The sequence below is a fragment of the Ambystoma mexicanum genome, chromosome 9, assembly GCF_040938575.1.
Source record: "Ambystoma mexicanum isolate Mex_15411 chromosome 9, UKY_AmexF1_1, whole genome shotgun sequence".
In the NCBI taxonomy this organism is placed as follows: domain Eukaryota; kingdom Metazoa; phylum Chordata; class Amphibia; order Caudata; family Ambystomatidae; genus Ambystoma; species Ambystoma mexicanum.
The window spans coordinates 43,227,209-43,243,874 of record NC_090931.1 but is presented as its reverse complement, the minus strand read 5'-3'; the positions used below and the strand labels follow the sequence as shown (position 1 = coordinate 43,243,874).

The window sequence follows — 16,666 nt, the reverse complement described above, 5'->3', positions numbered from 1 at the left end:
TTGCTTGCCGTGACATTATATTGGCCACAGACATTAATACACTTTTGTTGGGCTTTATTCACATTTCTTTTGTGGGGGGCGGGGGGGGGGTATGGTGCAAACGATACAAACGAGGTTATGTATGGTTGGTTTCCCTCTAAATGTACTGAAGTAGTTTTACACTGAGCATCCTTCTGTCGCATTGTGAAATTGACACACAGGAACTTCCATCAAGCAGACATGTTATATCGTCAGTTGCTGCTGATACTGACACTAGATAGAATTCACGTTTCCCTAAATTGTATGGCCGCTAACAGCTTTTGACTCGTTGGATGGATTTGCAGAACATTTTCTCAAAGGGTTGTTTTGCACGGGCCCTTCCAAATAGAATATGTTTGCGGAAATACATCAAACGGTTCAAAAGTTATTACCAAAACAAACAAACAACGTGTGGCTGCATTCTCCCATTAATTTCCCATAGAGAAAAAGGTGCTTACATTGAACACACGTAGCCCGCAAGCCACCGCATGGATCTGCACAAACTAAGAAAGCATTTGGGCACAATGCATCGAGGATTTTTTTTTTATTGATGGGGAAGGATGTGACCATTAGTTCCCATAAAATGTGTATGTATCTGCCGTGGTGCATTGCAAAACTGAGGCTTTTTAGAAATTAAAGTCACTGCTCTTTGTTATGTCGATGCAAGCGATTTATATGATAACCTCAAGGAGAGTCAAATAACAAAAGTTCTCAAATGAAATTATATTTGGAGGAAGGAAAGAGACGTTTTGTTGTCGTGGGGAGAGAGAGGGGGGAGGTGGGAGGCTGGGCAAAGATGACATGTGAAGTGGGGGGGTTAGGATTGGCCTGCACAGCCGGTTTGTGCAAGACCATGTCCGTTTCCATCATATTGGGTGAATCCCATGGGACTTCTGTGGGACTCCCATGGAAATGTTGCAAGACGAGCGCACACAATAAAAATGTGTTGCATAGACTACTGAGTGAAACGGGGTAATAATAAAGGGTCAGGGAGGATTTGTAAAGGGGGGGGGCTACGAAGGAAGAGGGGTGACACAGAGAACTACAGGGGGATGGGGAAGACTTTTAAATGATCAAGCATGTTTGGACAGGCACCCCCCTCACTTTGGGTAATCTGCATGCATGTTTGGACAGGCACTTCCGCTGAGTGTGGGTAATCTGCATGCATGTTAGGGAAGGCACTTCCGCTGAGTGTGTGTAATCTGTATGCACGTTAGGGAAGGCAGCCTGAGTGTGGGTAATCTGCATGCATGTTAGGGAAAATAGCCTGGGAGTAGGTAATCTGCATGCATGTTAGGGAAGGCAGCCTCGTGTGGGTAATCTGCATGCATGTTTGGACAGGCACTCACCTGAGTGTGGGTAATCAGCATGCATGTTTGGACAGACACCCCGCTGAGTGCGGGTAATCTGCATGCATGTTAGTGAAAGCATCTTGGGTGTGGGTAATCTGCATGCATGTTAGCGAAGGCAGCCTGGGTGTGGGTAATCTGCATGCATGTTAGGGAAGGCCACCTGGGTGTGGTTATCTTCATGCATGTTAGGGAAGGTAGCCTGGGTGTGGGTAATCTGCATGCATGTTAGGGAAAATAGCCTGGGAGTGGGTAATCTGCATGCATGTTAGGGAAGGCAGCCTCGTGTGGGTAATCTGCATGCATGTTTGGACAGGCACTCACCTGAGTGTGGGTAATCAGCATGCATGTTTGGACAGACACCCCGCTGAGTGTGGGTAATCTGCAAGCATGCTAGGGAAGGCAGCCTGGGTGTGGGTAATCTGTATGCATGCTAGGGAAGTCAGCCCGAGTGTGGGTAATCTGCATGCATGCTAGGGGAGGCAGGATGGGTGTGGTAATCTCCATGCATGTTAGGGAAGGTAGGCTGGGTGTGGGTAATATGCATCCATTTTAGGGATGGCAGCCTGGGTGTGGGCAATCTGCATCCATGTTAGCGGAGGCAGCCTGAGGGTGGGTAATCTGCATGCATGCTAGGGAAGGCAGGCTGGGTCTGGTTATCTCCATGCATGATAGGGAAAGTAGCCTGGGTGTGGGTAATCTGCATGCATGTTTGCAAAGGCAGCCTGAGTGTGGGTAATCTGCATGCATGTTAGCAAAGGCAGCCTGAGTGTGGGTAATCTGCATGCATGTTAGGGAAGGCAGCCTGGGTGAATGTAATCTGCATGCACCTTAGGGAAGGCAGCCTGGGTGTGGGTAATCTGCATGCATATTAGGGAAGACAGCCTGGGTGTGGGTAATCTGCATGCATATTTAGGAAGGCAGCCTGAGGTTGGGTAATTTGCATGCATATTAAGGAAGGCAGCCTGAGTGTGGGTAATTTGCATGCACGTTAGGGGCTGCAGCCTGGGTGTGGGGAATCTGCATGCATGTTAGGTGCGGCAGCCTGAGTGTGGGTAATTTGCATGCACGTTAGGGGCTGCAGCCTGGGTATGGGTAATCTGCATGCATGTTAGGGAAGGCAGCCTGAGTGTGGGTAATTTGCATGCACGTTAGGGGCTGCAGCCTGGCTATGGGGAATCTGCATGCATGTTAGGGCAGGTAGCTTGGGTGTCGGTAATCTGCATGCATTTTATGGAAGACAGCCTGGGTTTGGGTAATCTGCATGCATGTTAGGGAAGGCAGCCTGGGTGTGGGTAATCTGCACGCATGTTAGGGAAGGCAGCCTGGGTGTGGGGAATCTGCATGCATTTTAGGGAAGACAGCCTGGGTTTGGGTAATCTGCATGCATGTTAGGGGAGGCAGCCTGGGTGGGGGAATCTGCATGCACGTTAGGCAAGGCAGCCTGGGTGTGGGGAATCTGCATGCATATTAAGGAAGGCAGCCTGAGTGTGGGTAATCTGCGTGCACGTTAGCGGAGGCAGCTTGGGTGTGGGTAATATGCATGCATGTTAGGGGAGGCAGCCTGGGAGTGGATAATTTGCATGCACGTCAGGCAAGGCGGCCTGGGTGTGGGTAATCTGCATGCATGTTAGGGGAGGCAGCCTGGGTGTGGGTAATCTGCATGCATTTTAGGGGCGGCAGCCTGGGTGTGGGTAATCTGCATGCATGTTAGGGAAGGCAGCCTGGGTGTGGGTAATATGCATGCATGTTAGGGAATGCAGCCTGTGTGTGGGTAATCTGCATGCATGTTAAGGAAGGCAGCCTGGGTGTGGGTAATCTACATGCATGCTAGGGAAGGCAGCCTGGGTGTGGGTAATCTGCATGCATGTTAGGGGAGGCAGTCTGGGTGTGGGGAATCTGTATGCATGTTAGGGAAGGCAGCCTGAGTGTGAGTAATCTGCATGCATGTTAGTGAAGACTGCTTGGGTGTGGGTAATCTCCATGCATGTTTGCGAAGGCAGCCTGAGTGTGGGTAATTTGCATGCATGTTAGCGGAGGCAGTTTGGGTGTGGGTAATCTGCATGCATGTTAGGGAAGGCAGCCTGGCTGTAGGTAATCTGCATGCATGTTAGGGAAGGCATCCTGGGCGTGAGTAATCTGCATGCATGTTAGGGAAGGCAGCCTGAGTGTGGGCAGCCTGAGTGTGTGTAATCTGCATGGATGTTAGGGAAGGCAGCCTGAGTGTGGGCAGCCTGAGTGTGTGTAATCTGTATGCACGTTAGGGAAGGCAGCCTGAGTGTGGGTAATCTGCATGCATGTTAGGGAAGGCAGCCTGGCTGTAGGTAATCTGCATTCATGTTAGGGAAGGCATCCTGGGCGTGAGTAATCTGCATGCATGTTAGGGAAGGCAGTCTGAGTGTGGGCAGCCTGAGTGTGTGTAATCTGTATGCACGTTAGGGAAGGCAGCCTGAGTGTGGGTAATCTGCATGCATGTTAGGGAAGGCAGCCTGGGTGCAGGTAATCTGCATGCATGCTAGGGAAGGCAGGCTGGGTGTGGGTAATCTGCATGCATGTTAAGGAAGGCAGCCTGGGCGTGGGTAATCTGCATGCATGTTAGGGAAGGCATCCTGGGCGTGAGTAATCTGCATGCATGTTAGGGAAGGCAGCCTGAGTGTGGGCAGCCTGAGTGTGTGTAATCTGCATGGATGTTAGGGAAGGCAGCCTGAGTGTGGGCAGCCTCAGTGTGTGTAATATGCATGCATGTTAGGGAAGGCAGCCTGGCTGTAGGTAATCTGCATTCATGTTAGGGAAGGCATCCTGGGCGTGAGTAATCTGCATGCATGTTAGGGAAGGCAGCCTGAGTGTGGGCAGCCTGAGTGTGTGTAATCTGTATGCACGTTAGGGAAGGCAGCCTGAGTGTGGGTAATCTGCATGCATGTTAGGGAAGGCAGCCTGGGTGCAGGTAATCTGCATGCATGCTAGGGAAGGCAGGCTGGGTGTGGGTAATCTGCATGCATGTTAAGGAAGGCAGCCTGGGCGTGGGTAATCTGTATGCATGTTAGGGAAGGCAGCCTGAGTGTGGGTAATCTGCCTGCATGTTAGGGGAGGCAGTCTGGGTGTGGGTAATCTGCATGCAAATTAGGGGAGGCAGCCTGGCAGTGGGTAATTTGCATGCATGTTAGGGGAGGCAGCCTGGGTGTGGGTAATCTGCATGCATGTTAGGGAAGGCAGCCTGGCTGTAGGTAATCTGCATGCATGTTAGGGAAGGCATCCTGGGCGTGAGTAATCTGCATGCATGTTAGGGAAGGCAGCCTGAGTGTGGGCAGCCTGAGTGTGGGTAATCTGCATGCACGTTAGGGGAGGCAGCCTGGGTGTGGGTAATCTGCATGCATGTTAGGGAAGGCAGCCTGAGTGCGGGCAGCCTGAGTGTGGGTAATCTGCATGCACGTTAGGGAAGGCAGCCTGGGTGTAGGTAATCTGCATGCATGCTAGGGAAGGCAGCCTGAGTGTGGGTAATCTGCATGCACGTTAGGGAAGGCAGCCTGGGTGTGGGTAATCTGCATGCATGCTAGGGAAGGCAGGCTGGGTGTGGGTAATCTGTATGCATGTTAGGGAAGGCAGCCTGAGTGTGGGCAGCCTGAGTGTGTGTAATCTGCATGGATGTTAGGGAAGGGAGCCTGAGTGTGTGTAATCTGCATGTATGTTAGGGAAGGCAGCCTGAGTGTGGGCAGCCTGAGTGTGTGTAATCTGCATGGATGTTAGGGAAGGCTGCCTGAGTGTGTGTAATCTGTATGCACGTTAGGGAAGGCAGCCTGAGTGTGGGTAATCTGCATGCATGTTAGGGAAGGCAGCTTGAGTGTGTGTAATCTGTATGCACGTTAGGGAAGGCAGCCTGAGTGTGGGCAGCCTGAGTGTGTGTAATCTGCATGCATGTTAAGTAAGGCAGCCTGAGTGTAGGCAGCCTGAGTGTGTGTAATCTGCATGGATGTTAGGGAAGGCAATGACAGGAGCATTGTACGGCTGTTGGCCGGACCTTTCGATTATCGACAAAGCCTTGCACCCTATGACACCTGAAATGTGCCTCCTTTCCCACTTCGGGACTTTGCATTCCAAATTGTCAGTGTGTGACAGTTGTGATGCCAGCCTTCCACCTTTGTCGCACGGGAAGTTGGCAATACCTCGCCAATTATCTTCGCAGGTATTGTGGTGGAATCGAACAAGACTTGCTTGGGTTGTTCTGCCATCATCATATTAGCAAAACAATCTGCCAACAGTCCCAGGTCAAAAACGTACACTTAAGGGCAGGCTAACATTGGGGGGAAACCATCGAGAGAAGAAATGACACCTCCAGGACACATACTTCTGTCCCTTCCCCTTACCTCACCTCTTGCAATTACTAATATTTATATGGACGCACCTGTTATCCAAGACTTTCCACTGACAGCCACTTCCCCACTGAGGCTCCATGATTAATGAACTCCGTTTAACCCCTTCAGTCGAACTCGTTGTCACCATCAGCCAGCGCTTCTTCTGGAACAGCTATAGGAAGACACCTGTTGCATCCCCCATTCCAAAATCTCAGGGACACTCATCACACACAAGACACATTCCACATAGCCGCTTCTCAAGAACATGTCTCTATGCCCCCTAGTACCCTAGTAAGTATTACATTATACAGAAGCATCAGACACACACTTCCAGCCACACTCCCCTAATGAGCATTGCATAGCACTCAGGAATACCTGACTGTGCTCCCTCAGGTGCCATTAGATTATATAGGAGTGTCTCACATACATCCTGCCCCACTCTCCTACTAAACACTGCATAGCACTCTGGAGCACCTGTCTATGCTCATTCAGTAAGCTTTACATTATACAGGAGCATCTCACACACATCAAGCCACACCCCCTACCAAGTATTGCATAGCACACAAGAGCCCCTGTCTTTGCACATAGGAGCCTCTCACACACATCATGCCACATTCCCCTACTGTGCATTGCATTACACCCAGGAACACCTATCTATTCTCTTTCAGTAAGCTTTACATTATACAGGAGCATCTCCCACACTCCCCTATTGATCATTGCATAGCACTCAGGAACACCTTTCATGCCCCCAAAGTTAGCATTACATTATAAAGAAACGTCTCAGACACATCCAGCCACACTCCCCTAATAAGCATTGCATAATACTGGGAACACTTGTCTATGCTCCTTCAGTAAGCTCTATGTTATATTGGAGCATCTCACACACATCAAGCTGCACTCCACTGCTGAGCATTGCATAGCACTCAGGAATACCTGCCTATGCTCCTTCAGTCAGCTTAACATTATATATGAGTGTCTCGCACACATCAAGCTGCACTCCACTGCTGAGCATTGCATAGCACTCAGGAATACCTGTCTATGCTCCTTCAGTAAGCTCTACGTTATATTGGAGCATCTCACACACATCAAGCTGCACTCCACTGCTGAGCATTGCATAGCACTCAGGAATACCTGCCTATGCTCCTTCAGTAAGCTTTACATGATATAGGAGCATCTCACACACTCCCCTACTGAGCATTGTTTGTTTGTTTATTTATTTATGTGTAGAGCGGGCCGGACCCAGAGGTATCAGGGCGCAGTTGAAAGATGACTTACAGCTTAGTTGTACAGGTTATGGCAGGTTACCTTCATGTAACAGAATGAAGGTAATCAGCACAGGTGTCAAGGCATGTGAATGTGCCTCTGAACATAGTTTACTAAGTTATGCATTTTTAACAATACGATAGAGATACAGTGCAGATGGCCATAGTTAGGTTAGTACGGTAGATAGAAAGTGGGTTACACGTCTTTCTCTATGAGCCATTTAATAGTATTCTTTCTGAATTCGGTAAATGTTTGGTCAGATCTGAGTGTGTGCGGCAGGGAGTTCCACAATTGAGCTGCCCTGACACGGAAGCTGGACCCTCCAATGGTGGACAGTTTGAACCTTGGCACTTGAAGACAGTTGGGGCTGGCTGTTCTAAGCGGTCTGATAGAGTTTTTTCTGATGAATCGTTCTGATCAGTATCGAGGGGCTTTGTTGTTGAGGCATTTGTGGATGAGGGAGGCTGATTTGAGGTGGATGTTTTCTTGGGTGGAGAGCCATTTCTGTTTCCTTCTTATTTCAGAGATGTGTGCTCTTCTGGGGATGCGTAGGGCAGCCCTGAGAGCATTATTTTGAAGCACTTGCATTCTATTAATAGTTTGTTTGTTTGCTCCTATGTAGAGAGCATTACAATAAGTTTTGACAGGATGAGGGCTCTGGAGAGGATTAAGCAGCTGTCCGCTGACAGGAATGGTTTTCCTGTTCTAATTAATTTACATGTGTAGGCCGTTGTAGAGGCCAGCGAGTTTACCTGTTTAGTGAGAGATAGGGTTGAGTCTAGGTAAAAGCCTAGAGTTTTTACTTCTCTGGTTACCTCAATGGTGTTCCCATCAATGATGAATGCCGAATAGATAGGGTTAAGTTTTGCAATGCGAGTTGTGGTGCCCAGGATGATAAGCTCTGTTTTGTCATCGTTCAGACACAGGCCATGGTTGGCCATCCATGCCTGAACGATGCTGTAGAGACTGTTCACCAAAGCCAAATCTTCCCCATAATCACCTGTGAGAGGTACGAGAATCTGGGTATCGTCTGCATAATTGGTATATGTGATACCCAGATTGTCAAGATCGTCAAAGAGTGGCTTGGTGAAGATAATATAAAGTGTTGGGAGACACAGGATCCCTGGGGCACCCCACAAGTGATAGGTAATGGATCTGCTGCGGCCAATAGTGAGAAGACCCTCATAGTTCTGTCACTAAGGAAGGACTGTATCCAAACTATGGCTTCCCTAGAGAAGTGGGCTGCTGAGTCCAAGTGACTGCATAGGACTTCATGGTCCACCAAGTCAAAGGCTGCTGAGAGGTCTAATAGTGATAGTTTTCCCTCATCTCTCAGAGCGTCTATTTGGGCATGTCTCTGTGCCATGTTGTGGTTGGAAACCAAATTGGCAGACGCCTAGGAGTAGATTTGCCTCGAGGAAGTTCTGGATTTGGGTGTATTCTACCGTTTCTAGGATTTTTAATAGAAATGGCACTGTGGTAATGGGCCTGTAATTGGTAGGTATGTTTGGGTCCAATGTTTGTTTTTTCAGGAGAGGGAGTACCCCTGATTCTTTTAGATTGCGCGGGCCAGTTGTGAAGGAGGCGTTAATCAATTTAGTGATGAAGGGGGCTAAGTCTCTGGCCGCATCATTGATTAGTTGTGGTGGGCATTGGTCACCTTTGCAGATGGAGGGTTTAAGCGCAAGAATCGTTTTCTCTACCTCAATAACTGAGACCTTAGAAAAGTAAAATTGGGTGTGTTCTGAGGGTTTAGGATTCTGTGTTTTGTTAGGAGGAGTTTGGGTTTGAGCTGAGAGAAAGTCTTCTTAAGAGCAATTTTATGTTGGAGTTTGGCCACTTTGTTGGTAAGTGCCAGTTGTATATCAGTACACCAGGTTTTATCTTTAATAGAGTCATCCTGTACTGCGATTTGAGTTTCTAGTTCTTTTAGAATAGAGAAGAGCTCCTTCATACTGGAGCTGGCTTGGGAGACCCTATTGTTATATGTTTCTTGTTTGGCTGTGATGATGTCCTTTTTGTATTGCGTTGAGATTCGTATTAGATTTGTTTTATTTTCTGGAGTGGGATGTAAATTCCAGGCCGTTTTGCTTGTCCGTGATTCTTCAGTAAGCTTTACGTTATATTGGAGCATCTCACAAACATCAAACTGCACTCCACTGCTGAGCATTGCATAGCACTCAGGAACACCTGTCTAAGCTCCTTCAGTCAGCTTAACATTATATATGAGTGTCTCGCACACATCAAGCCGCCATTCCCTACTGAGCATTGCATAGCAGTTTCTCATGAATATGTTCCTATGCCCCCCTCGCCCCCCAGTATGCATTACATTACATAGAGGCGTCTTACACACATCAATCACACTCCCCTGCTGAGCATTGCATAGCAGCTCCTCGGGAACACCTGTCTATGCTCCCCCACAGTAATCTTTACATTATACAGGGGCATCTCACACACACAAACAGCCACATTCCACTGACCACGGCATAGCACTCAGGATCACATGTTGATGCCTGCTCCCCCTGTAAGCTTTATATTGTATACGAGCACCTCACACAAATCCAGCCACACTCCCCTACTGAGCATTGCATAGCACCCAGGAACATGTGTCTATGTTCTTTCAGTAAGCTTTACATTATATAGGAGCATCACTCACACACCAAACTGCACTCCCCTACTCAGCATTGCATAGCATTCAGGACCACCTGTCTATGCTCCTTCAGGAAGCTTTACATTGCATTGGAGCATCTCACATACTCCCCCACTGAGCAATGCATGGCACTCGGCAACACCTGCCTATCCCCCTTCAGTAAGCTTTACACTAAATAGGAACATCTTACACACATCCATGCACACTCCCCTGCTAAGCATTGCATCACAGCTTCCCAGGCACCTGTGTCTATGCCCCCCCCCAGTATACATGACATTAAATAGAGGCATCTTACACACATGCAGCCACACTCCCCTACGGAGCATTGCATAGCAGCATCTCAGGAACATGTCTATAGCTTCAGTAAACATTATGCAACGACATTTAAAATAACATCTGCCGAATGTCCCCAATTCAGCCTAGAAACATCTGCACATGCTCCCCGATATGCAGTGCACTCAAGCACCTTAGAAATGTTTGTCGAAGCAGCACTGTGAGCATTTAGGAGGGTGTATTAGAAATGGGATACAGCGGGAGTACTTGTGCCATGTGGAACACCACTGTATCCCATTATGGTTCTGGGACTAATAACCTCAGTTTGTTTGTTTGTTTGTTTGTTTGTTTGTTTTATTTATTTGTATGGCGCTCCAAACCCAGAGGAAGAAGGGCGCTTAAGAATTTGGTTACAGAGTTGAGAAGTATCTGTGTGTTGCATACTTCGTACAGGTTTATAATATATACATATATATACAGTGGTCAATAAACAGCATATGCTATTGTACTATTGTACTTTTAACCGAGTATCCTGTAATAGAGGGTGTATGCCCCACATTCAATGCAATGAGGTGAGGATGTGAATATTGGATGGGGAGTTGGGATTTATACTAAAGTAGTGAGTTCGTTTGGATCACCATTGTGAAGGAGTTTGATTTAAAGAACACAGGAAAAGGTCATGCCCTGAGGAAGACCGTAAAAGGATCGAAACACTTGTTGGCTGTTTATGTACATTAAATATGAGATGCTATTCCATATCCAATCTGGACAATTGATCATTTGCAACTAACTCATTTTTAAGCCATGGCATGTTGAGAGGGAGGTTTTAAGGGCTCAAGTGGCCGGGTTTTGCTTTGATGCATGTTATTTTTTGTGACCTTGGGCTTAGGTCACAGGCTATCTTTGAATCGTGCGTGCTCACTCCCGCATTATATTAATGCTGCAATCTTTTGGCAATTTATAAGTTAAAAGCTTGTGGTAGTTAGCTCAACTTGATATTAGCCCACACTATATACAATTCTACCGAAAATAACCCTGACGGCAAAGAGCTGCCTGCGCCCAAATGCCCAAATGACTTCATGTAAACATATCGAAAAGGTGTGAATGCACTCCCAGTCCCCCTCACGGGTGGGAAACCTTCCACTCCCCTCATGTCAGCACTGGAAAGAGATTCCTAAACATCTCTGGGAACCCACTCACCCCAAACGATGTGAAAACACCTCAAAGACACCTGTCCATCTCCGGCCACGGCACCGTTGCATAACCGTCCGGCAATCTGCCCACGTGCTGTGTCTGCAGAGCCTCCAGCCACACTCAGAACGCACCTTTATTTGAGAATATTTTAAAACATTTGCACGTTCACCTTGACCCATCTTCTCATACACACATGTCGAAACCACCCATGTGTGAACTCCCATTCACCCACAGATTAAATGATATGTCCATAACCCTGAAGCGATCTGTGGGTACACACATGTGTGGTCTTCAACTGATCCGTACCAACGCATATGTGTAAAACATCTGGAGATGGTGTCTGCCAGAGAAGTGCAAGTAAGAACATCTGTCCTCCCTTCTGCGGCAAATCGTGTGAGAAAAAAACCCATAGCATTTCACGAGCCTGTGCTCCAGTGCACCTTCTGCAATACCACAGTGACATGTATGCACACGCCCCTGTGCTCCAACAGTGCACCCTCGTGAATACCACGGTGACATGTATGCACACACGCCTGTGCTCCAACAGTGCACCCTCTGCAATACCATGGTGACATGTATGCGCACATGCCTGTGCTCCAACAGTGCACCCTCTGCAATACCACAGTGACATGTATGCACACGCGCCTTCTGCAATACCATGTATGCACACGCGCCTGTGCTCCAGTGCACCCTCAGCAATACCATGGTGACATGTATGCACACGCCCCTGTGCTCCAACAGTGCACCCTCGTGAATACCACGGTGACATGTATGCACACACGCCTGTGCTCCAACAGTGCACCCTCTGCAATGCCATGGTGACAAGTATGCACACACGCCTCTGCAATACCATGTATGCACACGCGCCTGTGCTCCAGTGCACCCTCTGCAATACCATGGTGACATGTATGCGCACATGCCTGTGCTCCAACAGTGCACCCTCTGCAATACCACAGTGACATGTATGCACACGCCCCTGTGCTCCAACATTGCACCCTCTTGAATACCACAGTGAAATGTATGCACACACGCCTGTGCTCCAACAGTGCACCCTCTGCAATACTATGGTGACATGTTTGCGCACATGCCTGTGCTCCAACAGTGCACCCTCTGCAATACCACAGTGACATGTATGCACACGCCCCTGTGCTCCAACAGTACACCCTCTTGAATACCACGGGGACATGTATGCACACACCCCTGTGCTCCAACAGTGCACCCTCTGCAATACCACAGTGACATGTATGCACACGTGCCTGTGCTCGAAAAGTGCACGCTCTGCAATACCGCAGTGACATGTATGGACACGCGTCTGTGCTCCAACAGTGCACCCTCTGCAATACCATGGTGACATGTATGCACCCTCTACAATACCATGGTGACATGTATGCACACGCGCCTTCTACAATACCATGTATGCACACGCGCCTGTGCTCCACCAGTGCACCCTCTGAAATTCCACGGTGACATGTATGCACACGCGCCTCTGCTCCAACAGTGCACCCTCTGCAATACATGCACCCTCTGCAATACCATGGTGACATGTATGCACCCTCTACAATACCATGGTGACATGTATGCACACGCGCCTTCTGCAATACCATGAATGCAAACACGCCTGTGCTTCATCAGTGCATACCGGTTCTACCTGCGCCCCCAAACATGTCTACATGCACACCCTCTGAAACTAAACATTTGCATCAGCTCTTTCAGTAACACCCCCAACCCCCGAATGTATATGGTCTCCTGGTGACCCCACGCATGTGTACTTGCTCTTCAAGTAACCCCCACATATAGGTACATGATCTGCCTTCATCACAAACATGACTGCGTGCTCACTTCCAGTGACCCCCAAACATGTGCCCAAGCCCTTCATGGGTGGTCCATTGGCCATGGACCCAGCCATCATTTTCCAGGGATCCTTTGTATAAACGTTGCCCAATGCTACCCTAGAGACCAGATAACAAAAACATCTGTTTAGGATATCGGAGTATTTGCTTCCCCCGGCGATGAACCAATGGCATCTCTTACAGGCCTCCTTGTACATCCTGCCAACACACGATTCACATCTCTTACTGGCCTTTGTTCCATCCTACAGGGAAGCTATAGGGGGTAAACCTGTTGCCATAAAGTGTCCCTTACCAAGCTCAAGTAATGGCATCTCTTACAGACCTCCTTATCCATCATACCAGCCAGCTATTAACACCTGTTACAGGCCCTCTGACCCATCATTCAAGACACCCGCTAACATCTCTTACAGGCCTCCTAATACATCCTATCAGTCAGAGTTTAACATCTCGTACCGAGCTTCTGACCCACTCCTGCAGAATCACAGCATTATCGCTGCTTACAGGCATTCTGGGCCCTCCTTCCAGACACCCACTAAGATCTCTTACTGAATCCCTAATGCCTCCTGCAAGCCAGGTGCTAACACCTCTTGCAGGCCTCTTGACTCATCCCACCAGCCAGATATTAACATTCCTTGTGGGACTCCTGGCCCATGATGCCAGCAATGTATCAATCGACCCCACAGACCTCTGGTCCATTCTGCCGGGCAGCTATTAACATCTCCTGCCGATGTCTGGCCCACCTGTCCTGCCGATGTCTGGCCCACCTGTCCAGCCAGCTATTAACATCTCCTGCGGATGTCTGAACTATTAGCCAGCTATTAACGTCTCCTGCGGATGTCTGACCCACCTAACCAGCCAGCTATTAACGTCTCCTGCGGATGTCTGACCCACCTGACCAGCCAGCTATTAACGTCTCCTGCGGATGTCTGACCCACCTGACCAGCCAGCTATTAACGTCTCCTGCGGATGTCTGACCCACCTGACCAGTCAGCTATTAACGTTTCCTGCGGATGTCTGACCCACCTGACCAACCAGCTATTAACATCTCCTGCTGATGTCTGGCCCACCTGTCCAGCCAGCTATTAACATCTCCTGCGGATGTCTGAACTATTAGCCAGCTATTAACGTCTCCTGCGGAATATTAACATCTCCTGCGGATGCCTGCCCCACCTGACCAGCCAGCTATTAACGTCTCCTGCGGATGTCTGACCCACCTGACCAGCAGCTATTAACATCTCCTGCGGATGTCTGAACTATTAGCCAGCTATTAACGTCTCCTGCGGAATATTAACATCTCCTGCGGATGCCTGCCCCACCTGACCAGCCAGCTATTAACGTCTCCTGCGGATGTCTGACCCACCTGACCAGCCAGATATTAACATCTCCAGCGGATGTCTGACCCACCTGACCAGCCAGCTATTAACATCTCCTGCGGATGCCTGCCCCACCTGACCAGCCAGCTATTAACGTCTCCTGCGGATGTCTGACCCACCTGACCAGCCAGCCATTTATGTCTATAAAAGACCTCCAGATACCACTTACTAGCAAACTATTAGTATCGCTTGCAGACCCCTAGCCCATCCCGATAGTCATCTATTAACATCTCTTAAAGGCCTCCAGATGCCACTTACTAGCAAACTAATACCATGGCTAGCAGACCCCTGAACCACCCCATTTCATAGCTAATAACATTTCGTACACACGTATTATGCATCCAACCAGGGAACCCCCTTTCAGACCAACTAATGTAAGAATCCCATTGAGGGCAATGCATGGGATTGCACTCAATGGGCAATCACATGCATTGACCCCCTTCCTGCCCCTCACCTCGTGCATGGGACCCCCACATTCACAGGCATCTCTGGGGACCTCTTCACCCATTGCTTTCTCTGACCTTCACCCTGAAGGACCTTTCATAAATGGGAGACCATCCAGTGGGACTCGAGAAATGAGGACCTCTTGCACTTATCTTGCACCCCAATCCCGACCCTTAGTTCACCCCCAGAGTAAGTGCAGCCCCCAGGCCCACCAATGACGTTGATCACATTAAAGCTGCTCGCCCCAAGGTAGAACACCTCCTTCAGACGTGAGGTGCCATGAATCCGCAGACGATGGCGCGGGAGAGCCCCTCTTACAGGCACAGACCCCTCACTGCCCACCCACTGGAGGCATTAGGGTTTGAAAGAGCTCTGCCACCTCTCCAGCGTGGGGGGCGGGGGGGCTTCTGGACTCTGGTGCAGAGCAACCCCCGAAGAACATGTATGTGCTCCTTCTGTGACCCACAACCCACCCAGCAGTGTGGAGGGTTACTTCTCATACCCCAATGTGACTTTTATGACAATACATCCCCAGCCCCTCCCCAATGACCCCAAAGTAAAGGTCGCTCGTCCTACCTGAGGATGGCGTTCTCTCCCTGCCGGACCGTCACGTTGTCCATCGCCTTTGGGAAGGTGGCATCGCCGCTGCGCACGGGCACTCCTGCGGGCACAAGGAAAAGCAGTCTGAGACACAGGACGACCAGGCCCCTCCAGGGCAGAACCAAGCACCCAGTGACACCCATCCTTGGCGGACACCACCACTCGGCAACACCAACAGTTCAACAAATACCCCTCCCACAGGTGTCCGGGTCAGGGGAGCGGGGGGAGGGGCGGAGCGCTGGAGCCCCAGGCAGGGAGATGGTGCACGCTGCCTCGGACCAGTCCACAGCGGCACACCAGGGCCCCCCGAAACCTGCACTCCTACGGCGAACGGCTCAGCCTTAAAGCATTGGACCAAAAGTTTATTGCCGAAGGCTGAGCGAGATGGGGCTCAGACACGAGCGGAACATCAATGTTCGGGGCGCACAGCACATTCAAGAAAAGGAATGCACAAGTGCGGGCAGTGCAGCAAAATGCCCCCCATGCCAGAATGCACAGCAGACTCCGGAAGAGGTGAGTGCCATGCATTCACAGTGCGCGGACTTGCTTCTAGCACAGCTTCAATCCTTGGAGTGAACCCCGGGAACCCCGGCTCTATCCTCTGCCCGGAGCCCAGGATGGAGCGAGGGGCGGGAAATCAGCGAGCAGCAGCAGCGCCCCGCTCCTCTCCTCTCCTCTCTCTGCTCAGGCGTGGTGGGGTGGGTGGGGGGGGCCGACGCGGCGGGCACGGATCCGCTGCCAGATCAGGGCTGCCAGAGGCTCCCAAACTCTGCCTCTGCTCCTCTCCTGGTCCTCAGCAGCACCCCGGCCCCGCCAGCCCTCCCCGGATCACACACACACCGACTCCTTCTTCCCGGGTTGTCATGGCAGCCGATCCATCACTGACCAGCACCTTAACTCCAGCCCAGACCCTCTGAGGAGACTTAGCGCGCCCTCATCCCAGCACCGAGGGCAGCTCTCTGCAGCTCTCCGGCGGGGTTAACCCCTTCAGAGATAGGAGGGGGGGGGAGGGGGGACCTCGCAATCATCCCACCTCAGTCTCTCCTAATTGGCAGAATCAACCGCTCCCAACATAATCTCAAATGAACCCTTTCACTGCTGGACCAGTCGCATTCGCGCGTCTACAGGAATTCACATAGAATGTTAACCATCGGAGCCGGTAGAAGGGTGTCCTATTAACCATTTAGGGACCAGCTCAGGATGGGCACCCCTTGCATCTTATCCCACACCTTTAAAGACCAAAAAGCACACAGCTACAACACATGCACGCTTTCACTGCCGCACTGCACTCACATTGCACCCA

At 49.9% G+C, this 16,666-nt stretch overlaps 1 protein-coding gene across 1 annotated transcript in view; it reads right to left on the bottom strand.

Annotated features, from left to right (window-relative positions):
* LOC138487250 (opioid-binding protein/cell adhesion molecule-like) overlaps window positions 1-16,341 on the bottom strand; it is a 1,248,728-nt gene extending 1,232,387 nt beyond the window's left edge. Inside the window, exon 1 of the mRNA XM_069613882.1 lies at window positions 15,340-16,341. Within this exon, the coding sequence (XP_069469983.1) occupies window positions 15,340-15,506 (167 nt within the window). The 5' untranslated portion in view covers window positions 15,507-16,341. The remainder of the gene's footprint in view (window positions 1-15,339) is intronic.
* Between the last annotated feature and the right edge of the window lie 325 nt (window positions 16,342-16,666).